Genomic DNA, 24,253 nt, shown 5'->3' with positions numbered 1-24,253 from the left:
TCGGTCGACACGGTTAAGCAACTCGACCGTACGTGTACGCGTGCTTGCATGACCTCTTCCGTCCTTAAGGTGTGGCGGCCGACTTCCACAGCTTCGCCGCAAACTGGTGCCATGAAGTCTAAAGTTAGGTCTCATTAGTCTCTACTACGATGGATAAATCAAAATTATACCAGGTCCTCTAAAGAAAACATCCTCCACCGAGAGCTTTCGACCATTGTGTACGCAGCACAGAATTTCGTATTAAAATTACGGGCTAATAAATCACTCAAACCAAATCCGACGGCCAATGTTCCATGCGTGATGCAGGCTTCTCACCCACGCACGCTGCGATCACGGAAGAAAGAAATCACACGCACCCGGCGATCACGGAAAAGGCCCGACTCCAAACGCTCAACACCGCCGCCGCCGATGGACGCGTCGAGGACACCATGGATCCCTCCCGTACCCATGGTAGCATACCTGTCCGCCCGCAATCTCCGCTAGCTCTGAGGACCTCCTGCTCATGCATGGGGGATTTCCTTCTCCGTTTCGATCCCTAGTTTTCCTCCGTCACCGTCCATCGCCCAACTCGTCTTCCAATAGATCCAGCGGCAGGGCAGGGGTGACTTGGGATCTGCCCCTCGGCAGCGAGCTTGCCGCTTCGTGGAGACACTACAAGAAATACCCTTATACATGACGGTTTACCCGTGACCTTCCAACAAATCATAACAGAATGTAGTCATCTGTGACGGTCCAAATCCAAGGTGATAGATATATGACGATTAGTTAAATTATTGTCATGGCTGGACGTCACCGATCATTTTGGTACCTCCGTAGTCATCTATGAAGGACTCATGTGGGAGGTCACAGAACCAACATCCAACGTGTCATGCTGATCCGAGACTGGGAGACAAGGGGCTGGCGCTGGGCAGGTGGGACCTACCTGTCGGTGAGGGATGTAAACAGGGAAGGTGGGACCTACCTGTCGGTGAGGAAGCTAAATGTGCAAAAAAATTTGCCGCTACTGGGAATCAAACCACGAACCTCTCGGTTGCAAGAGCAGGGACCTAACCACTAGGATACTAAGTATTATGCAGGTAAATCACTTTTTGTTGTTTGATTTGGATTACCAAATGTCAGCGTAGCGTTAGCACGGGCATTATACTAGTGCTAATAATTAGCTAGTTAATATTAAAAAAACTGTTAACTGTTAGTGTTAATGCTAATTATTGTAGGTCACACAACAACAAATTAAAGAATTAGATCGCTCCATAGAGACGAGCATAAGATCAGCCTAGCCGACTTTAAAGTCAGTCATCCCCTAACAGCATGTTCGCACACAAACACTTACTTGGTGCCTCCCGTGTTGAGCGTAATATGCAAATACAAGACGCGTCAATAGAGGAGCTTTGCTGGGTGCGCGATACGCAAAACTTATCGACGAGCTCTCTTGAAACCTAAAACCCCCACATGCCTAGGAGGGACCGTGCGACGGATATGTAACGTCCTAGCCGGCCCGATGGCTCAAGAACTTCGTCGTCGTTGAACCACCAGCCTTCAGCAGCAACGGAGAAGGAAAAGCCAGCAGTACTAGATGAAAAAAAGGTAAAAAAAAATATAGTATCTTGTTTTTTTGCCAATTGAATAGATGGATCTTTTAATCGGTTACGATCCTCTCAACTCTCATATAAATAGAGACGATGATTTTATCCTCGTAGAAAACTTTTTCAACACGCATTTTACATGTTTACTACGAGATCAGATGAGTTTTTTTAAGACTGAAACCGGATCAGGCCGATTTCTACTAAACACTACAAGCACCTTGCCAAAACCGGCCTAGGATAGTTTCCTGGACAACTCTAAATTAGCCCATATCGCTCCAAATTTGATCATTTTTGCTTTTTTTTAGTTTACATATATGCGTTTTTCAATCTATCATCTACTTGCCAATCCTATTTTGGCTAACAGTTGGTTAGTTAAATTTGATCATTTTTGCTGATATTTAATTGGAGTATGTGTACGCACGCAGCTGGAGTATGTCTGTGTATGGAAATTGCCGTACGTGGAGGGTGATCCGCGTCCCCGATGGACTAAGTCAACAAAACGCGTGGCGATTTGCTCGATCGATTACTTAGCTTTGGTGCAAGGGCAAAGGGCATGCAGACCGGCAGATACGATGGTGTATGCGTGTGAATTCCGTATGCATGCAAATCCGCGTTCGCTTCTAACAGGAGTAGTAATTCTAGATAGTTTCTGCGCCAACATTAGCTATGGCCCTGTTCGGCTGGCTGAAAAAATGACGGCTGATGTTAATGCTAATTTGTTGTGAAAGAAAAACGTTGTTATTTCGCTGAAACGGTATGGCTAATAAGTAAGCAAACAGGACCTATATAAGTAGATCATCGATGCATGCGGGTGGCATCTCATATCCCAACCATCTCTCTATACATCATCGTCTTCGTACAATTAATCACAACGCAACACACAATTCGCAACACATACTGCTAGCGCTACGACATATACATCGTCGTCGTCGTTGTTGCACCGCTAATTAACCTGTAGCAATGGGTCACCACCACCACGACAAGCAGAACAAGTCCGAGCAGGCCGCCGGCGCCGGCGCCGGCGAATGGCGCAATGAGGAGAAGCACCACAAGCACATGGAGCAGCTGGCCCAGCTCGGCGCCGCCGCCGCCGGAGCATACGCCGTGCACGAGAAGCACAAGGCCAAGAAAGACCCCAAGCACGCACGGTCGCACAGGATCAAGGAAGAGATTGCAGCCACCATTGCCGCCGGCAGTGCGGGGTTCGCCATCCACGAGCACCATAAGACGAAAGAGGCCAAGAAGCACGGACACCAACACCACCATTAGTTATCGTCATTATATTACCTACTGTGTGCTCTCAATATTCATTTCATATTATATATATCGGAAATGCTATGACGCGTACCTCCGACGCGTCGGACACGCGTCAGACTACCATTAACGACTTCACCGACCGCACCTCGTCTTATCCGCCCGCCCAACACCGCTTCACTTCATCCGCTCCCCCGCACTCGCACTTCACCCGCTCCGCCCGCTGCCCCGCAGTCACTCTCTCCCGCAGTTGCACTCCGCCCGTTCCCCCACCCTCGCTCTCTCCTGCACTCGCTCTCCGGGCCGCTTTCCTACCCGCTCTTCGCGCCGTTGCCACGCGAGCTCCCTCCCTCCCTCCATCCCTCGCCCCTCCGCGACCTCCCTCCCTCCCTCTGCACGTGAGCTCGCTGCGCGTCCGACTGCCCGTGCTCCCTTCCTCCCTCCGTCCCTCGCCCTCCATGACCTCCATGCACACCCCCACTCTCCCTGCGACCCGGTTCCCGTACCCCACCGGAGACGAGGATGACGGCGCGGCTCCGACGAGGTAGGTTGAGGAGGGATCTGGATCTGAGGCCTTGCTCCTCCTCTAGCTGAGGCCTTGCTTCTCCTCCTCTGGGTCTGGATCTAAGCCCTCCTCCCTCCTCCACCTCTGGATCTGAGCCCTCCTCCTCCTCCTCCTCCTCCTCTAGATCTAGGGGATGCGGCGGTGGCTAGGGTTCCGGCGAGCTCTCGGGGGGTTAGATCTTGCCGTGTTGTAATGATTTTTTTTTGTTGCAACAGATGATTTCGAATGTTTCAATTGGTTTTTTTTGTTGTTGCAACAGATGTTTTTACGATGTTGCAATAGTACTACTTGAGATGTTGCAGTACGTTTCAGTTGCTTCAATCTCATGTTGCAGTAGTTGTTCCATGTTGTTGCAAGTGTTTTTATTTCGAGCGTTGTTTCATATGCTTCACACCAGTGTTGCAATAATATGTTCTAAATGTTTTAGCTCCTTCAATCTATTTGTTGCAGTAGTTTGTTCGGTGTTGTTGCAATAATATGTTCCAAATATTTCAGCTCCTTCAACCTAGCAGTTTGTTCCGTGTTGTTGCAATAATATATTCATGGTGTTTCAGCTGCTTCAGCCTAATGTTTCAGATGTTGTTGCAATAATATGTTCATGGTATTTCAACTTCTTCATCCTAATGTTGTAGCTGTTGTTCCTTGTTGTTGCAATGTATATGTTCATGGTGTTTCAGCCTAATGTTGCAGTAGTTGTTTTCCGTGTTGTTGCACGTGTTTTATTCCAGCTTTCTATGTTGTTCGGCCAGAGAGGGGCGAGCCGGGATGGACGGGGGTGCGTGGTTCGTCGGGGCCTAGCGAGCGGAGGTGCTGGGGCCGGCGGACGTGGGGTGCTGTGGCCGTTGGGAGCGCTGGGCATGCAACATGCTCATCACGGCGTGGGGCAGACGCGACAGTCTGCGGGGGCGATCTGGGGGCGTGCGGACTCGCACGACATAGAGGCTAGCGGGGCTCTTCGTAGGCATCGTAGGTCGTGGGTTCATCGGTGTTAGCGGGGCTCTTCGTTCGACGAAGACGCAGCAGCGGCAGTTCGTGCGGGCGCACGATCTTAGGGCGGCGACGGCGGTCCATGCGGCTGCCCCGGCCTCGTACCATTGTCAGCGGGTCCACTTCTTGCGTGCATCATGGGAGGGTGTGCTGGTAGCTTGTGGTGCGGAATTGGGAAGGAGGAGGGCACGCTGGGGGAGTGCGTCCACAGAACAGTCCGATGGAGCCGTATCCATCGGACGTCCGGGCGACAGCGCTTCCCTATATATATATATATATATATATATATATATATATATATATATATATATATATATATATATGTATGTATGTATGTATGTATGTATGTATGTATGTATGTATGTATGCCAGTTTTTTTGTCGATAGTTTGACCTACTTTTATGGATGTTCATTGTACCTTTGTACATATTTACCATATATTATACGATTATACCAATTATTTGTTTGTATATTTTATATACGTGTTTTTATATTTTCGGCTCCATTATTTATTCTATGTGCACAGCCAAGAAAATAGATAGTTTTATCTCCATGCTTCGCGTATATTACTGGGCCTCGAACAAGACCAAGTAACTACGCTAAAAGTGACGAGGCTTCGAGGTGATAGATTGGATCTGGTTTCTGGTCATAAATTAAAAAACCGCTCGACCTGTTCGCTTGAACTTATCAGCTATGGTATAATATTTTTTTCTCACAATAAATCAGCGAACAATACTTTTTAGCCTGGCTTTTCAGTAAAGTGAACTGTATTTTATCCCATCATGTCGCGGGGTCGGAACCACGACAAGCATAGTTGTTTGAGTCGGTGTCAGAGTACGGGTCACCGGTGGCTCGGGTGGACTCAAGAACACAAGAATCACACAGAGAAGACGTAACGGTTTATCCTGGTTCGGGTCAATTCAATCCCTACGTCTAGCGGCTGATGATCCTTATACTCAAGAACACCCAAAATCAGGGGTTACAACAGAGTGCAAAGAGATATTTGGTAGGGGGTTAGCTCGGTGCTAATCCTAAGGATGCCTCGCCGTCAGTGGAACCTTCCCCCTTATTAGAGAGGAGGAAGACGACGGGGTACGATGGAGGAGCTCTCGGTGCCTCTCTCTGGGTTGCCTTGCTCTCGGTGCAGAGCGGAGGTGGATGGAATGGAATAGAGTGTCTAGTGATCGATCTGGGATCCTCCCCCTCCTAGGTCCGACCTTATCCCATATATAATGAGATAGGTCAGCTACATGGCGGTTTGGGGGAACTAGTCTACGGTCTACGTGCGCCGGAGTCTAGAAGGGTCTTGCAGCGGTGCGCCGTGGACCGTGGCGGTGTCTTGGAGCTAAAGAAGCCTTGGGCGTTGTCTGGTTGCTTTGTTCTGATACTCTACGTGTCAGGCTATGTCGGCTTGGACCGGCCTCCCACAGGTGGACCTTTTGGAGTTTGTTGGTGGCAAAGGAGGTCGGCTCTAGGGGCTGATGCATAGGCCCGAAAGCCCCTGAGCCCCTGGAGGCCGAGGGAAAGCTTTGTCTTCTTGTGTCAAGCCTCGGACTTGACCCTGTTGAGGGAGCAGTGTAACACCCCTGGTGTTAGTCTTGCCTAATTGCACTTGCATTTCCTGATCATGCGCATCATTCATCCATTCATGAGCATATATCACTTGAAACATGGGAAACATGACTTTGAAACAAAAGTATCATTTCAATTGTTTTTCATCGTTTCAGTACCTTTAGTGCTTGATTATTGTACGACCAATGTGTGGTATGGCTAAATACATTGTTAAACATCTTAGCTATGCTTAGAAAGTCATTAGGAACAATGTTCATGTTGATCATTTTGCCTAATTAAGATTTCCAAATCATGGTTTGACTTGTTTCGACCCTAGGACTTTTTGGTTTGACTGTTCAAAAAGTACCACTTAGAATGTTTGCATGTCTGAGCAACCTAAAACAAAGTTGTAGAAAAGTATATGAGGAACAAAAAGTATTTTGTGACCAAGTCATGAAAATGTGCACAACATGCTCAAAATGGTCCCACAAGTCAGAAATTGTGTTGAGTTCAACACTTAGAAATTTCTAAGTATAAACTCCAGTTTTCCGTTTCTTGAACACGACTTTGGCATGATTTTACTCTCTGTCCTTTGCGAATTAGACAGTGATCTCTAAATGAGTTTTGTAGCTGGCATGTAGGTGTACAACTTTTGTTTTGATTTCTTTCGCTAACACTCAACGGATTAGGAGATCGAGCGTCATCTTTTGGCGCTGTCAGTCAGCACTGTTGTTCTCTGAATCGCAGCTACAGTACCCGACCGGTTCAGAAGTTCACCGCCGCGTGCATGCCGCGCGTCGCCGGTTTTCTGCTCGCGCAGGCCACGCGCCGCGGCCGTTCTGGCACCGCTGGCCTCGCCTTAAGCCCCCGCGCGCCTGCCCGACCCGTTCACCGCACGTTTTTCGTTTTCATTCGCCTTCTTCGCTCGCTCACAGCTCCACCGCAGCAGCCGTAGCAACTCCGACGAGCTCGCTCTTGCTCGCCGTCGCAAAATCGCTCACTACATCTTCATCGCAGTGCCGCCTTGTTCTCTTCTACCTCCTCCACCCCTTGGCTGCACCGTCTGAGTTTTGGTAAGGGCGCATTGTCCGTTCCCGACACCGTCGCCATGCGCGTGTCCTCACCGGAGTTGAGGCCGCCGTGGTTGGGGTAGCTTGGGACTCTTACGTCTTCTTCTAGTTGCTTAGATAGCTCCGTAGTAGTCTAGTAAAGCTTGTACCAAGCTTGGTTGTGGCAATGTGAGTTCGCCGTCGCCGGAGTGCCGCAGCGATCTCGCTGCCGCCCGCCGTTGCTGACGCCGTCGTTGCTAGGGTACGGTAGAGGTTGAAATGAAGGTATGGATGGGTGCGCATAGTTGTGGGGAGCACGCCGGTGCCGTCGGGTTCACCGAAGAACTCGCCGTCGGCGAATTTCGCAGCTGCCGCGCCGTCGTCTCCCTCCGTCCCCTATTTTCTCTCGCTGACGCGCGGGTCCCATTTGCCAGTCGCCGCTGCTGAGAGGAAGCCGATGCTGGGCTGCGCCGTTCTGGGCCGTGTGCGCGCACAGTCGTGGGCCGCCTAAGCCGTTCGGGCTGGCCCAGTAACGTTTAAGTGATTTGATTTCCCTTTATTCTTTATTATTTGAAATCTAAAATGGTTTGAAAAATGTTTGGGTGATCAAACTTGCTCCAAATTTGTTGAAACAAATTTTGCTAGGTTCCTTATCATCAGATCTACTTGGGAAAAATTATTGCATGTCATTTTTGGGATACTTTTTTGTAGGATTCTATTTAATCATGTATATTGCTGATAACTTGAAAAATATGTAGAAAAATCTATAGGCTTCAGAAAAATATGATTCCAAGTTTGTTAATTTTCTTGTGTCATGTACTTCTTAGGAAAAATATGTTTCATGCATGTGCTGTGAGAAAATTTTGAGGTGTGGTTCAAGTACCTTTAATGGCTGATTTTTGTTATTTTTGCTAGAGAACAAATTTTGTATAAAACATGCATGTGATAATTTTTGGACAGTCATTATATGCTATGAAGAACCTAGGAAAAATATTAATTCTGTTGTTTGACACTTTTCATAGTACAAAGTAATTTCATGCTCATTTTTATGCTATAGCTTGTCATTTTTGTGTAGGATAGTTTACTTATCCAAATGTCATGAAATTTCTATGGTAGTCTGTTTAGGATAGTATTATGCTACTGTAATTTTCTCAGATTTTTAGGAGCATCAGAAATATATGTTGCTATTCAAACCTATTATTAATTAGGGTTTAAGTAAGTGTTGCTTTAAGTGTGATTAAGAAATTAGTAAAGCTTTGGTGTATCTTTGAAGCATTTAATAAAATATGTTGACTTAACATATTAGTAGTAGAAGAGAATGCAGTAGATGACATGTGCTTATAGTATAGTTTCTTGGATGATGTTGACTACCTTGCATTTCAACATATCCATTGCATTCATCTCCTTCGATGCACCGTTTGCATAATCACTTACGCGCATTGCATCATATAGGATCGTAAACCGAGAACCCAGTCGTCATACCCGAGGAGCCAGAGGAGCAGCTCGAGGTGCAGCAGCAGGAAGTGCCAGAAGCCGACGAGGAGGACGTTGAGAAACTTCCGGAGTGCCCCGATCACCGTCCGAGCTCCTTCGAGAGAGGCAAGCCCCGGAGCATTTTTCTCCCGGTTTGCGATTATTTAATTAAATGCTTTACTTTAATTGATGCATTACGTTTAGGAGTTGTTTGCAACCGTTGCTGCATTATACCTTGTTACCTTTGTTATACTATATCCTTGTTACCCTGGTATCCGTAGTCGAGTCAATGCTTAGCTGGCTTAGACCGGTAGAAGTCGGGTGATTTCCTGTCACCTGCGAGCTATAGGTGGTTACCTGGATCTGCTTGGATGACTATGAAGTCATGGTATAACTAAGTGTTAAATGAAGTTGAGACCGGACGGAGACTTGCAGAGTTTCGGACTATAGTGTTTCCGTCTGTGTCGATTAAGGACCGACCGTTGTTGGGCCTTGAGTCATGTTGAACGTATGCCTTACATTTAGCTGGCCGGATAAAGTACCTTCCGACCGCGAAGCTGGGAGATTTTTCGGGCCGAGTAGATTGCCCGCAGCGCACTGTGCCGGAGCAGGTGTGGTAGGACACGGGGGCGGGATGATAAGACCAAAGTGCAGTCGGTCGGCCCCCGGGTACATGTGGTTCCTGGCAAACTCGAGATTCCTGGAAAGTTGACTCGGTGATCAATATCTCACTTTAGCGGGTGAGTGAGGTTTGTGTAATGAATAAATCACCAGCTGGTTAGGAATCGATTCGAATCGCCATCGCTCCTGGATAGTGAGCACTTGACTTGAGTTACTTCATCGTAGTAAATGTTATGGAACACTTGGACAGTTATAATGAATATGACAGTATGGAAGTTGTTTAATGATCATTGGTTATCATTATCTGCTTAATCACATGTTTACTCTAGTATAGGTGCAAATCTAGTTGACAGGTTAATAATAATTAACTTGGCAATAATGCTTTTAGAAAGGTTCTTGAAATGCTAAAAATGCTTCTTTTTGCAAATGAGTCAGCTACCCTACTATAAAGCCCTTCATAATCCTTGGTGTCATTTATTTTCGGTTATGTCGGGTAAGTCTAGCTGAGTACCTTCTCGTACTCAGGGTTTTATTCCCACTTGTTGCAGATGGGCAGATGTATTACGGCTACTGTATCAACTGCCTTTATCCTGCGATGGGTGATGCTTAGGACCATGGGCGTGGTCATTCCTTACGTCTCGTCTGATGCTTTTGTTGGAGATGATCATTCGCTGGCACTCTATTTAAACTCCGCGTGTGTGTGTGTGGTTTGAACAAATGACTTCCGCTACTTTCATTCGAACTGGTTTGTAATAACTATGTTGAAACTCTGATGTATTTGAGATTGCGAACTTTTATGTAATATGTGATGGTGACCGCTAAACTTATTACGATCATGGCTGGGACACGAGTTGGTTTGAAATCCTTCGTGATTTCACGGACTACCGGGTTATACGGGCTTAAGTTTGTTCAATCGTCTGCTCTGGTGGATGATTTTCTTACTTAATTTCGTATAATTGGTCGGTTCTGTTACAAGCAGTTGGTAGGGCCACGCCTAGGGAGCGGCACCAGGGAGCCCCCGAGCATCGGTAGCTAAAATATGCAGATGACAAACACTCGCCGAACCACGTATGAGGCCGCTGAGCCCGGTGCTAACGGTGCGGGGACTGGTGGTGGTGGTGGTGGTGGAAACCACGGCAACAACAATGAACCTCCCCATGAACCACATTTGCCACCTCCTCCCCCGTTTACCCCCGAGATGTTCCTCGCACAGCTGCTCGGGAGTCAGCACAACGCGGAACAATCTCAGAAGAACATGGAAGATTTTCTGCGCACCATCGCCAACAACGTGCAACGTGGTAACAATCAAGGTGGTGGAATGGGAGTGAACCAATACAGCAGCTTCAAAGATTTCATGGACACCAGGCCGCCAGTATTCAAGGAAGCAACAGAGCCACTCGATGCTGAGAAATGGATCAACACGATGGAAGATAAATTCCGTGTGTTGAGGATGACTGAGGTGCTGAAAACGGAATATGCTGCACTTCAATTGCAAGGACCGGCGGGAATGTGGTGGAAGCACCATCGCACCACCTTTCCTCCAAATGCTCAGATTTCTTAGAGAGAGTTTGCTGAGGCCTTCCGCGGAGTCTATATTTCACCCGGGCTGACCGAAATGAAGTTGGGAGAGTTTCTAGCATTGAACCAGGGTACCAAAACCGTGATGCAATACCTGCATGCCTTCAACAACTTGTGTCGCTATGCTCCCAACATGGTTGACACAGATGCCAAAAGGATAGCCAGTTTTAAGAGGGGTCTCAATCCAAAAATGATGAAGCATGTTGGTACCAACAACCGCGTCAGATTCAATGACTTCATCAGCGACTGTCTGAAGCAGGAGAAGAATAACAACGCCAGCACCGTAGCCAAGACACGCAAGAGAGCCTTCGAAGGTGGGCCGTCTCAAGCTAGAGCACCTATGGGAGGTCGTCCTCCATATCGCCCATCGGCACCTGGTGCTAGGTTTAGGCCACCTTAGCCAAGAAGTCAGAATTTCCGTGGACCTCAAAAGCCGTACAAGATGGCAGTACAACCCAACAAAGCAGCCGCAACTGCGGTACAAGGCAGTTCCAAGGGAGCTGTGGGATCTGCTGGGACAGTAAGAGGACCTTGCTATAACTGTGATCAACCCGGCCATTTCTCGAGGTTTTGCCCTTATCCACCCAAGAAGAAGCAACAGACCTATAATGCTCGAGTGCATAGCACAACTATGGATGAGATTCCTAAGGGAGAGCCCGTCACTGCTGGTAAGTTTCCTATCAACGAAAACCCTGCAGTTGTTCTATTTGATTCTGGATCATCGCATTCTTTTATGAGTCAAGCATTTGCACAGAAACATGGACAACTATGCACAGAATTGGGTTATGGGTACCGTATAAGTTCAACAGGGGCTGATGTTTTGACCAACCGGATGGTTCGAGGGGCAACCCTTGAATTAGGTAGCAGGAAGTTCTGAGTGAACTTGATAGTTATGCCTGGGTTAGTCTTGGATGTCATTATAGGGATGAATTGGATGAAGGATTGGGGAGCAGTCATAGATACGGGAAGTCGAGTACTTACCCTTAAGGATCCCCTGGGTGAGGGTACTTTCCAAGTACCATTGCCTCAAAGAACAGACCTTATAAGTGTTACATGTGCTACGGCAGTCATTCCTATTCATCAGATTCCGGTAGTGTGTGAATTCCCGGACGTATTCCCGGATGAGCTACCTGGTCTTCTGCCAGATAGGGAGATTGAGTTTGGAATTGAGCTAGTCCCCGGAACAGTTCTGATTTCAAGGAGACCCTATCGGATGCCTCCAGATGAGTTAGCTGAGCTGAAGAAGCAATTAGAAGATTTGTCAAAAAAGGGGTTTATTCGGCCAAGCAAGTCTGAATGGGGATGTCCCGCCTTATTTGTGAAAAAGAAGAAAGAGGGCACGTTGAGAATGTGCGTAGATTATAGGCCACTCAACGCTGTGACCATCAAGAATAAATATCCCTTGCCTCATATTGATGTTCTGTTTGACCAATTATCCAAGGCCAAGGTGTTCTCAAAAATAGATTTGAGATCCGGTTATCATCAGATTAAGATTAGGCCACAGGATATACCAAAAACTGCATTTTCCACCAGATACGGGTTGTATGAGTATCTTGTCATGTCTTTTGGCTTGACAAATGCTCCTGCATACTTTATGTTTTTGATGAATACAGTTTTCATGCCAGAATTGGATAAGTTTGTGGTAGTGTTCATCGATGACATTCTAGTGTACTCCGAGAATGAGAAGGACCACGAAGAGCATCTGAGAACTATCTTGACCAGACTTAGAGATCATCAATTGTATGCTAAGTTTAGCAAATGCGAATTTTGGTTGAAGGAAGTTCCGTTCCTTGGTCACATTCTGTCAGAAAATGGAGTTTCAGTCGATCCAAGTAAGGTGCAAGAAGTTATGAATTGGAAAGCACCGACCACAGTTCCTGAGATTAGGAGTTTCTTAGGACTAGCGGGTTATTACCGTCGCTTTATACCAGATTTCTCAAAAATTGCCAAACCGATGACGAGTCTCCTACAGAAGGATCACAAGTTTGTGTGGACAGAGGAGTGTGAAGCAGCTTTCCACACTTTGCGGAAACTGTTGACCACTGCTCCTGTTCTAGCACAACTAGATATCGAGAAACCATTTGATGTGTTTTGCGACGCATCGAAGACTGGATTGGGCTGTGTTCTTATGCAAGAAAGGAGAGTCATTGCTTATGCATCACGTCAATTGAGAAAGCACGAGGTCAATTATCCAACACATGATCTTGAACTTGCTGCAGTTGTGCACGCCCTAAAAATTTGGAGACATTATCTACTTGGTAATGTGTGCAATATTTTCACGGATCACAAGAGTCTTAAGTATATCTTTACCCAACCAGAGCTAAACATGAGACAGCGCAGATGGTTGGAATTGATAAAGGATTACAACTTGAATGTGCAATATCATCCTGGTAAACCCAATGTAGTGGCAGATGCTTTGAGCAGAAAGTCACATTACTTGAATGTGCAGCCATTACTTTAAGATGGGTTCGATCTAATGCATCCTGCTGTGTTACATAGTATTCAGATTAGTTGCTCTTTGGAGAGTAAGATAATAGAAGGCCAGAAAACCGACAAGGGGATATTCCACATCAAAGAGAAAATAAAAGAAAAGCCGTCTCAACACTTCAAAGTGGATGAACAGGGCGTGTTGTGGTTTGACGACCGTCTTGTGGTTCCCAAGGATCGAGAGCTTAGGAATAAACTCATGGATGAAGCTCACCTTTCTAAGCTATCTATCCATCCTGGAAGTAGTAAGATGTATCAAGAACTAAGATTTCGTTATTGGTGGACCAAAATGAAGAAAGAAATTACAGCATATGTTGTCAGATGTGACACATGTTGTCGAGTGAAAGCAATTCACATGAAACCTACCGGTATGTTGCAACCCTTATCAGTCCCTAGTTGGAAGTGGGACGATATCAGTATGGATTTTATCACGGGTTTGCCCACTACTCAAAAAGGACATGATTCGATCTGGGTAATTGTGGACCGTCTTACCAAGACCGCTCATTTCTTGCCTGTCAAAACAGATTATCGACCACCTCAATATGCCGAGAGATATATCGCAGAAATTGTGAAGTTGCATGGTATACCAAAGACCATAGTATCTGATAGAGGCTCACAGTTCACGGCTCACTTTTGGGAACATTTACACAAAGGCTTAGGAACTAGTTTGATTCATAGTACCGCTTATCATCCTCAGACAGATGGTCAGACTGAACGAGTGAATGCTGTTTTGGAGGATATGTTAAGAGCCTGTGTATTATCTTCTAAGGGATCATGGGAGTCATGGTTACCATTAGCCGAGTTTTCTTATAATAATAGTTATCAAGAAAGCATCAAGATGGCCCCATTCAAAGCTTTATATGGCAGAAAATGTAGAACACCATTGAATTGGGTCGAGCCTGGTGATAGAAGGTATTATGGCATTGACTTTGTAGAAGAAGCCGAGAAGAAAGTTCATATTATTCAGCAGAATATGAAAGCGGCCCAATCACGTCAGAAAAGCTATGCAGACAAAAGAAGGAGACCCCTTGTGTTTGAAGTTGGTGACTATGTTTATCTGAAAGTCACGCCAATGAAGAAGAAAAGGTTTGGAATCCGAAGAAAGCTTGCCGCGAGATTCGTAGGACCATACAAGATCTTGGAACAAAGAGGTCCGGTAGCCTACAAGTTAGAGTTACCTGAAACAATGAGTACCGTTTTCCCAGTTTTCCATGTATCCCATCTCAAGAAATGTTTGCGTGTTCCAGAGGAAAGAATAGAACCTCGAGGTATTCAACTCAAATCAGATTTGGTGTATCGTGAACAGCCAGTCCGGGTGTTAGACACGAAGGAACGTGCTACTCGGAATAGTGTGGTAAAAACATACAAGATACAATGGGATCATCATGATGAGGGAGATGCAACTTGGGAAACAGGAGAGTATCTACAAAAAGCTTATGAAGAATTTTATAACAAATGGTTCGTAACCCAAATCTCGGGACGAGATTTTTATAAGGGGGGAGGGCTGTAACACCCCTGGTGTTAGTCTTGCCTAATTGCACTTGCATTTCCTGATCATGCGCATCATTCATCCATTCATGAGCATATATCACTTGAAACATGGGAAACATGACTTTGAAACAAAAGTATCATTTCAATTGTTTTTCATCGTTTCAGTACCTTTAGTGCTTGATTATTGTACGACCAATGTGTGGTATGGCTAAATACATTGTTAAACATCTTAGCTATGCTTAGAAAGTCATTAGGAACAATGTTCATGTTGATCATTTTGCCTAATTAAGATTTCCAAATCATGGTTTGACTTGTTTCGACCCTAGGACTTTTTGGTTTGACTGTTCAAAAAGTACCACTTAGAATGTTTGCATGTCTGAGCAACCTAAAACAAAGTTGTAGAAAAGTATATGAGGAACAAAAAGTATTTTGTGACCAAGTCATGAAAATGTGCACAACATGCTCAAAATGGTCCCACAAGTCAGAAATTGTGTTGAGTTCAACACTTAGAAATTTCTAAGTATAAACTCCAGTTTTCCGTTTCTTAAACACGACTTTGGCATGATTTTACTCTCTGTCCTTTGCGAATTAGACAGTGATCTCTCAATGAGTTTTGTAGCTGGCATGTAGGTGTACAACTTTCGTTTTGATTTCTTTCGCTAACACTCAACGGATTAGGAGATCGAGCGTCATCTTTTGGCGCTGTCAGTCAGCACTGTTGTTCTCTGAATCGCAGCTATAGTACCCGACCGGTTCAGAAGTTCACCGCCGCGTGGATGCCGCGCGTTGCCGGTCTTCTGCTCGCGCAGGCCACGCGCCGCGGCCGTTCTGGCACCGCTGGCCTCGCCTTAAGCCCCCGCGCGCCTGCCCGACCCGTTCACCGCTCGTTTTTCGTTTTCATTCGCCTTCTTCGCTCACTCACAGCTCCACCGCAGCAGCCGCAGCAACTCCGACGAGCTCGCTCTTGCTCGCCGTCGCAAAATCGCTCACTACATCTTCATCGCAGTGCCGCCTTGTTCTCTTCTACCTCCTCCACCCCTTGGCTGCACCGTCTGAGTTTTGGTAAGGGCGCATTGTCCGTTCCCGACACCGCCGCCATGCGCGTGTCCTCACCGGAGTTGAGGCCGCCGTGGTTGGGGTAGCTTGGGACTCTTACGTCTTCTTCTAGTTGCTTAGATAGCTCCGTAGTAGTCTAGTAAAGCTTGTACCAAGCTTGGTTGTGGCAATGTGAGTTCGCCGTCGCCGGAGTGCCGCAGCGATCTCGCTGCCACCCGCCGTTGCTGACGCCGTCGTTGCTAGGGTACGGTAGAGGTTGAAATGAAGGTATGGATGGGTGCGCATAGTTGTGGGGAGCACGCCGGTGCCGTCGGGTTCACCGGAGAACTCGCCGTCGGTGAATTTCGCAGCTGCCGCGCCGTCGTCTCCCTCCGTCCCCTGTTTTCTCTCGCTGACGTGCGGGTCCCATTTGCCAGTCGCCGCTGCTGAGAGGAAGCCGGTGCTGGGCTGCGCCGTTCTGGGCCGTGTGCGCGCACAGTCGTGGGCCGCCTAAGCCGTTCGGGCTGGCCCAGTAACGTTTAAGTGATTTGATTTCCCTTTATTCTTTATTATTTGAAATCTAAAATGGTTTGAAAAATGTTTGGGTGATCAAACTTGCTCCAAATTTGTTGAAACAAATTTTGCTAGGTTCCTTATCATCAGATCTACTTGGAAAAAATTATTGCATGTCATTTTTGGGATACTTTTCTGTAGGATTCTATTTAATCATGTATATTGCTGATAACTTGAAAAATATGTAGAAAAATCTATAGGCTTCAGAAAAATATGATTCCAAGTTTGTTAATTTTCTTGTGTCATGTACTTCTTAGGAAAAATATGTTTCATGCATGTGCTGTGAGAAAATTTTGAGGTGTGGTTCAAGTACCTTTAATGGCTGATTTTTGTTATTTTTGCTAGAGAACAAATTTTGTATAAAACATGCATGTGATAATTTTTGGACAGTCATTATATGCTATGAAGAACCTAGGAAAAATATTAATTCTGTTGTTTGACACTTTTCATAGTACAAAGTAATTTCATGCTCATTTTTATGCTATAGCTTGTCATTTTTGTGTAGGATAGTTTACTTATCCAAATGTCATGAAATTTCTATGGTAGTCTGTTTAGGATAGTATTATGCTACTGTAATTTTCTCAGATTTTTAGGAGCATCAGAAATATATGTTGCTATTCAAACCTATTATTAATTAGGGTTTAAGTAAGTGTTGCTTTAAGTGTGATTAAGAAATTAGTAAAGCTTTGGTGTATCTTTGAAGCATTTAATAAAATATGTTGACTTAACATATTAGTAGTAGAAGAGAATGCAGTAGATGACATGTGCTTATAGTATAGTTTCTTGGATGATGTTGACTACCTTGCATTTCAACATATCCATTGCATTTATCTCCTTCGATGCACCGTTTGCATAATCACTTACGCGCATTGCATCATACAGGATCGCAAACCGAGAACCTAGTCGTCATACCCGAGGAGCCAGAGGAGCAGCTCGAGGTGCAGCAGCAGGAAGTGCCAGAAGCCGACGAGGAGGACGTTGAGGAACTTCCGGAGTGTCCCGATCACCGTCCGAGCTCCTTCGAGAGAGGCAAGCCCCGGAGCATTTTTCTCCCGGTTTGCGATTATTTAATTAAATGCTTTACTTTAATTGATGCATTACGTTCAGGAGTTGTTTGCAACCGTTGCTGCATTATACCTTGTTACCTTTGTTATACTATATCCTTGTTACCCTGGTATCCGCAGTCGAGTCAATGCTTAGATGGCTTAGACCGGTAGAAGTCGGGTGATTTCCTGTCACCTGCGAGCTATAGGTGGTTACCTGGATCTGCTTGGATGACTATGAAGTCATGGTATAACTAAGTGTTAAATGAAGTTGAGACCGGACGGAGACTTGCAGAGTTTCGGACTATAGTGTTTCCGTCTGTGTCGATTAAGGACCGACCGTTGTTGGGCCTTGAGTCATGTTGAACGTATGCCTTACATTTAGCTGGCCGGATAAAGTACCTTCCGACCGCGAAGCTGGGAGATTTTTCGGGCCGAGTAGATTGCCCGTAGCGCACTGTGCCGGAGCAGGTGTGGTAGGACACGGGGGCGGGATGATAAGACCAAAGTGCAGTCGGTCGGCCCCCGGGTACATGTGGTTCCTGGCAAACTCGAGATTCCTGGAAAGTTGACTCGATGATCAATATCTCACTTTAGCGGGTGAGTGAGGTTTGTGTAAAGAATAAATCACCAGCTGGTTAGGAATCGATTCGAATCGCCATCGCTCCTGGATAGTGAGCACTTGACTTGAGTTACTTCATCGTAGTAAATGTTATGGAACACTTGGACAGTTATAATGAATATGATAGTATGGAAGTTGTTTAATGATCATTGGTTATCATTATCTGCTTAATCACATGTTTACTCTAGTATAGGTGCAAATCTAGTTGACAGGTTAATAATAATTAACTTGGCAATAATGCTTTTAGAAAGGTTCTTGAAATGCTAAAAATGCTTCTTTTTGCAAATGAGTCAGCTACCCTACTATAAAGCCCTTCATAATCCTTGGTGTCATTTATTTTCGGTTATGTCGGGTAAGTCTAGCTGAGTACCTTCTCGTACTCAGGGTTTTATTCCCACTTGTTGCAGATGGGCAGATGTATTACGGCTACTGTATCAACTGCCTTTATCCTGCGATGGGTGATGCTTAGGACCATGGGCGTGGTCATTCCTTACGTCTCGTCTGATGCTTTTGTTGGAGATGATCATTCGCTGGCGCTCTATTTAAACTCCGCGTGTGTGTGTGTGGTTTGAACAAATGACTTCCGCTACTTTCATTCGAACTGGTTTGTAATAACTATGTTGAAACTCTGATGTATTTGAGATTGCGAACTTTTATGTAATATGTGATGGTGACCGCTAAACTTATTACGATCATGGCTGGGACACGAGTTGGTTTGAAATCCTTCGTGATTTCACGGACTACCGGGTTATACGGGCTTAAGTTTGTTCAATCGTCTGCTCTGGTGGATGATTTTCTTACTTAATTTCGTATAATTGGTCGGTTCTGTTACAAGCAGTTGGTAGGGCCACGCCTAGGGAGCGGCACCAGGGAGCCCCCGAGCATCGGTAGCTTGGGCTTGTCTTCTTACGCCTAGGCCTTGGCTAGCGTCTTTAGCCGGGCAAGAGCCAAGGGCTGGGTCCGGATATGCCATAGATCAGGTGCCTAGGGCTCGGGCGAGCCCCCGAGCCCCAGGTGGAGGTCGTGGCCAAGTCAGGCTTAGCCGGGTCTCTTTGCCAAAGGGTGCGTGTGAGCGTGTCCGATGGGCATAGCCTCCGAGCCCCCGGGTGATCATGAAGGGGTCGATCGGGGGTTCCTCTTTGGTCAGGAACCATTGGTTCCGAGGCTTAACATACCCATATGTTAGGATCTTGTCACCATCTTTGTCAAGATTTTGAGTCGTAGATTGTTTGTGCTACTCATGTAGGCAAGAGCAGAAAATCAGCAACTGGTCCTAAAGGCTACGCGAATAGCTGTGTGAACAGGAGGGACAAGATGAGCGCCCCTAGCGACCTTGGCGACTCGCCTGACCTTAGCGCTGTAGGCAAGCAAACGCCGCCTGCCCCACTGCCGCTACCACCACCACCTCCTGCCACTGACCCAGACTCATCTTGCCCTGCACCTGCACCGGCAACCGTCGGCTGTCCTGAGCGCCGCCGCCAGCTCGATTGCGCCTCCCGACTACGTTACACGGATACGTCCCTAAAGCCACGTATCACGTATCGGATACATGTCCGATACGCCCAGGATACGTATCCTCGGAGTATCTATTTTTTTATTATTTTCGTGCAAATTGGATATGCCATCCGACATATATCTAGCCTGCCGATACGGCCCAGCCCAGTAAGAAGCCCAGGCAGACATAACTTTATCCCTATGCCCCGATGCCCTAGCGTTCGATGTCCGCAGTCTCGCACGGCTGTGCCCGCTATGAGCGCTGCATCCCCGCGCAGTGAAGCCGCAACCCTGCTCGCCGGTCGTCAGCTATCGGCGACGAGCCTCCGCCTCCACCTCCGCTTGCCGATGACGAGCCTCCGCCTCCGCTCGCCGGCGATGAGCCTCCGTCCCTACTCGTCGGCCACCAGCGACGAGTTTTCGCCCTGCGATGTGGATCCCGTGAGTTAATCTCCTTCCCTGTTCTTGATCTCCTCTTCTTCTTCAGTTCATAGCCGGTTGTTGCTTGATTTCTTTGCTCCCCATGCCGCATCCCCACTTCGTCTCCCCCTTCCTCCCTTCGTCTTCTATTTTTGCAGTGCAGTTAGTGAGTTCTTGTTGCTTGTATGCAGTAGATGGCGTCTCCAAATATGAGCAGTGCTAGTGGTAGCGTAGGATCTACAGCCACAAACACAACAGACATCAAGGCTCCACTTTGGGGTCATGTAACTATTCTATAGAAGCCTAAAACTGGTGGAGGAAATGCTATGTGGCGCTGCAAGTACTGTCCAATGCAAAAACTGAGTAGGTACACTAGAGTTGAAGCTCATTTGCTGCAGAAGGGAGGAAGGAGAATAGGTCAATGTCCTAATGTTACATATGAAATGCTTAGTGAAATGAGGAAGGAAATTGAAAGGTGCAAGAATCTAGTGGAAAGATCCAAGTCAAGAATTGTTTCTTTACCTATCGCTTCTTCCTCAAGCAATACTGCTGACAACAACAAGAGGAACAAGAGGGGGCCTATTTCTGCATTGGAAAAAGCTTGGGCATTGGAAGACCGTAAGCACTTGGATGCTTTAATAAGTAGAGCAATATTATGGAGGGTTATCTTTCAATTTTCTGAGAAATCCATATCTTCGAGAAGCCTTTACCTTTGCTTGCAGCCGCAATATGCAAGGTTATGTGATTCCTGGTTACAACAGAGTTAGGGAGGGACTTCTAATGCAAGAAAGAAGGCACATAGAGACTTTGTTGGAGAGCACAAAGAGCACATGGGCAGAGAAGGGAGTCACAATCTGCTCTGATGGTTGGTCAGATCCTCAAAGGCGACCAATCATCAATTTTGTTGTTGTTTCTGACAAGGCACCTATGTTCTTGAGGGCTGATAATTGTGAAGGTCAGTACAAATCAAAAGAATACATTGCTAAGAAGTTGAGGGGTACAATTGAAGAAGTAGGTCGACATAATGTAGTACAAATCATTACAGACAATGCTGCAAATTGCAAAGGTGCTGGTCTCATAATAGAATCTGAGTATGATAACATATTTTGGACACCATGTGTTGTGCATATCCTCAATCTTGCTATGAAAAGTATGTGTGAACCTAAAATAGGAAACAACCCTTCTGATGAAGAAATATTTGCTTGGGGGAACTTGAATTTATACATGATGTTAAAAATGAGGCTGCTATGATAAAGAATTTCATAATGAATCATGGCATGCGGCTTTCAATGTTCAATGAGTTCAGTCATTTGAAGTTACTTTCTATTGCTGAAACTAGATTTGCCTCTGTTGTATATATGTTGAAGCGGTTTGTTGAGGTAAAAACAACCCTCCAACAAATGGTGATTAGTGACAAATGGAGTGTACACAGAGAAGTTAGAGATGATTCTCCAACTCCAACAGCACAAATTATCAAGGACTTGATACTTAGTGATGTATGGTGGGACAAAATAGACTACATTCTTAGGATTACTACTCCTATATATGAAATGATTCATATGACAGACACCAACACACCATGTCTTCACTTAGTTTATGAGATGTGGGATTCAATGATAGAGAAAGTCAAGAAAGTCATATATCGATATGAGGGCAAGCAAGAAGATGAGGAGTCAAGTCTGTACTCGGTTATTTATGACATATTGATTGTTAGGTGGACAAAAGGAAATAATCCACTACATTGTTTAGCTCATTCACTTAATCCAAGGTACAAAATTACAAACTGCCATTCAGATTTTGTCCATTTAATTGTGTCATTCAGATTTTTTCCATTCACTAAAATCATAATGCCAAATTGCAGATATTATAGCAAAAAGTGGCTTGACGAAGTTGTTGGCCGTGAACCACCCCATAAGGATAAATAGGTATCGAAAATGAGAATGGTTTGCTTTAAGAAGTTCTTTCCCATGCCAGAAGAATTGGCTAAAGTAAAAGAAGAGTACTCAAGGTTCTCTAGTTGTTCAGAAGAATTTAATGATTCTAACTCAATCCATGATAGATGGGTTGTTTCCCATATGACTTGGTGGACAAATCGTGGACAATCTGCTCCCTTATCGATGAGTTTGGCCATGAAATTGCTTAGCCAACCAGCCTCATCTTCTTGTTGTGAAAGAAACTGGAGCACCTATAGCTTTGTCCATAGTGTCAAAAGAAATGCCTTAACTCTAGAGCGTGCTGAAGATTTGGTCTTTGTGCACTCAAATCTGAGGCATCCGTCTAGAAGAACTGATGCATGCAAGATAGGAGAGACAAGGATGTGGGATATAGGAGGAGATTCTTTTTGATTCACTTGGGGGTATTGGCATTCTTGAAGTGGCTGACCTGTCCCTTGATGAACCTTAATTGCAAGCTGTGTCTTTTGGTTTAGATGATCCGCAGGTTCATGTTGTGAATGACAATGAAACAAATGAGGAATAGGAACTTGTTGTATTGTAATAATAGTACATTTAAGTGGTTAATTGCAATGTTTTATTGTTATCAGTTTTAAATAACAATACTCCTTTGTCCTCTCCTCTCCTGTCTACTTCAGGGTCTTCAGACTCCAGTACACTAGTAGTAGAAGGTGATGTACTGAACTACTACTGATTACTGAATACTCAAGTTTTAGTAATAAATTGATTGATAGCTGGTTTTTCTGTGCAAATTCTGGACTTGGAGTCTTGGAGAACTCGAGAATGGACAATTGAAGAATGGAGATGCTTCTGCTTTGGCTCGCAATTGCTATTGCAAGGTAATTTACTACTTTCGGTCTTTCACAATTTTAATATGCGCTATTATATTTTTTTTAAATAGTAAAACGTATCCGTATATCGGTTTTTTTTAAATTACCGTATCTGCGTATCCGTATTCTTCCAGTACCGATACGCATATCCGTATCCGTGCTGCCTAGCCTCCCGACATGGAACCTCCACGTCCAGGTATGACATCCCGATTCTAGACCATTTCCTCCGCGACTTCCCCTCCTTCATCGTCCCTTCCATGCTCATTCCTTCCCCGTCCCCTTCGCCAGTTTGGGTTACACCTCCCTCTCGTGAACCCCGTTCAACATCTTTTTCATGCGCAATGCTCTCTAGTTTCGTCTCGCCACGAGTCCGGGTCGCCTTAAGGTTTCTATGTGTTCGCATGGGGTATTTAGAGTCTCGGTCGCTAGCAAGAATGTGGCAAATGCCCTCGTCGTTATGAGCACCTTGCACTTGCAGCTTGGGTCCTCGTTTGTTCACCTCCATTCGTCCATGGAGGCCGCCATGCGCGCGTTCAGCAGCTTGCCTTTGCTTCAAACGTCGGTGGAAGAAGATGCAGTTATTTGTAGCTCAACTACCTCAGTTATTACTCCTGTTCCTGCCTCCCTGGACCCACACAAGGCTCGAGGATAGCTTTCTCTCCAGGCACCCCTGAAAAAAGTTTTTCAGCTGGATACAGCTTCGCTGTGCTTGAATGGTTTTGACTCGGTTGACTGTCACGCTGGCTTGCTTCCCGTACCGGCTTCAATGCCAGGTCTTGTCTCCACCGGCCAGGCCCAGGCATACCATCCCATCCCGGTATGGTGGGTGTTTATACTGGACAGTCAAAGTTACCTCGCTCCTACCTCTAAGCAGCTCTCTTGCCCCCAAACCTTCGGCTCGCAAAACCCTGCTGCTTCAGCCGCTTCCAGTGAAATGCGCTTGTTTCCGCTGCCTTTCCACCGACCACCTCGTCCGGGACTGCAGGGACCCTCTGCGCTACCAAACCTGCCGGGTCTCCGGACACCGCGCACGTGACTGCAAGTTGCTTGGCCAGCTGCTCAACTCGCGCCGCAAGCCTGTGTCGGCGTCGCGCACCGTCCTTGCCATCCCTTTTGGTGAGCCGCGCACCAGACCCCGCCTTCCTCCACAGAACATCACCTCGCCCCGACCGCCGCCTACGACCCCATCTTCATGTCAACCTCTGCTTCGCCTGACTCTGTGCTGCCCAGCCATGGGTGTTTCCCTCCGAGTGCTGCTCCTCAAAGCAGCAACCTTCCTTTAGCAGCGCTTGTCCTTGGCTTAGCAACTGCCTTTGCCCACTTTATGTCACCTACTGTGTCCGTTGTGACATCCCAAAACACCACTACAAACACTGCCAGCTTGCCAAGCCTGACAGTCAACAAATCTCCAAAACCGTCTCCTGCAATCCAGTAGCCTGAGACTGAGCCTAAACACCAGTATGAGATTGAGCATGTTTCTCCTAATGGCCCACACCCGTCACCGGTGGTAGCCACTTAGAGCCAAGCGGTGCAGCGCCTTGGAGGCCGCCAGAAGAAGGTGACTGCAGTTAAGCTGCGTCAGAGTGCTCGCACTGCTGCCCGTGCTCCTACCACGTTCGTTGACAAGTCTACAATGGCAATTCAG

At 46.2% G+C, this 24,253-nt stretch overlaps 1 protein-coding gene and 1 pseudogene across 1 annotated transcript; both read left to right on the top strand.

Annotated features, from left to right (window-relative positions):
* The first annotated feature begins 2,543 nt into the window (after positions 1–2,543).
* On the top strand, positions 2,544–2,852 carry LOC136454632 (abscisic stress-ripening protein 2-like). Its single transcript, XM_066454994.1, has one exon. It carries the CDS (start codon positions 2,544–2,546, stop codon positions 2,850–2,852), a length of 309 nt encoding a protein of 102 aa, XP_066311091.1.
* A 17,168-nt stretch (positions 2,853–20,020) lies between these two features.
* Positions 20,021–22,304, top strand: LOC136452168 (uncharacterized; annotated as a pseudogene).
* Positions 22,305–24,253: the final 1,949 nt, after the last annotated feature.

The sequence above is a fragment of the Miscanthus floridulus genome, chromosome 5, assembly GCF_019320115.1.
Source record: "Miscanthus floridulus cultivar M001 chromosome 5, ASM1932011v1, whole genome shotgun sequence".
In the NCBI taxonomy this organism is placed as follows: Eukaryota; Viridiplantae; Streptophyta; class Magnoliopsida; order Poales; family Poaceae; genus Miscanthus; species Miscanthus floridulus.
This window is presented reverse-complemented; position numbering and strand designations above follow the sequence as displayed.

What these genes read in the sequence shown, in the direction of transcription:
- LOC136454632 (XM_066454994.1), top strand. Translation starts at nt 2,544, where the DNA reads ATGGGTCACCACCACCACGACAAGCAGAACAAGTCCGAGCAGGCCGCC.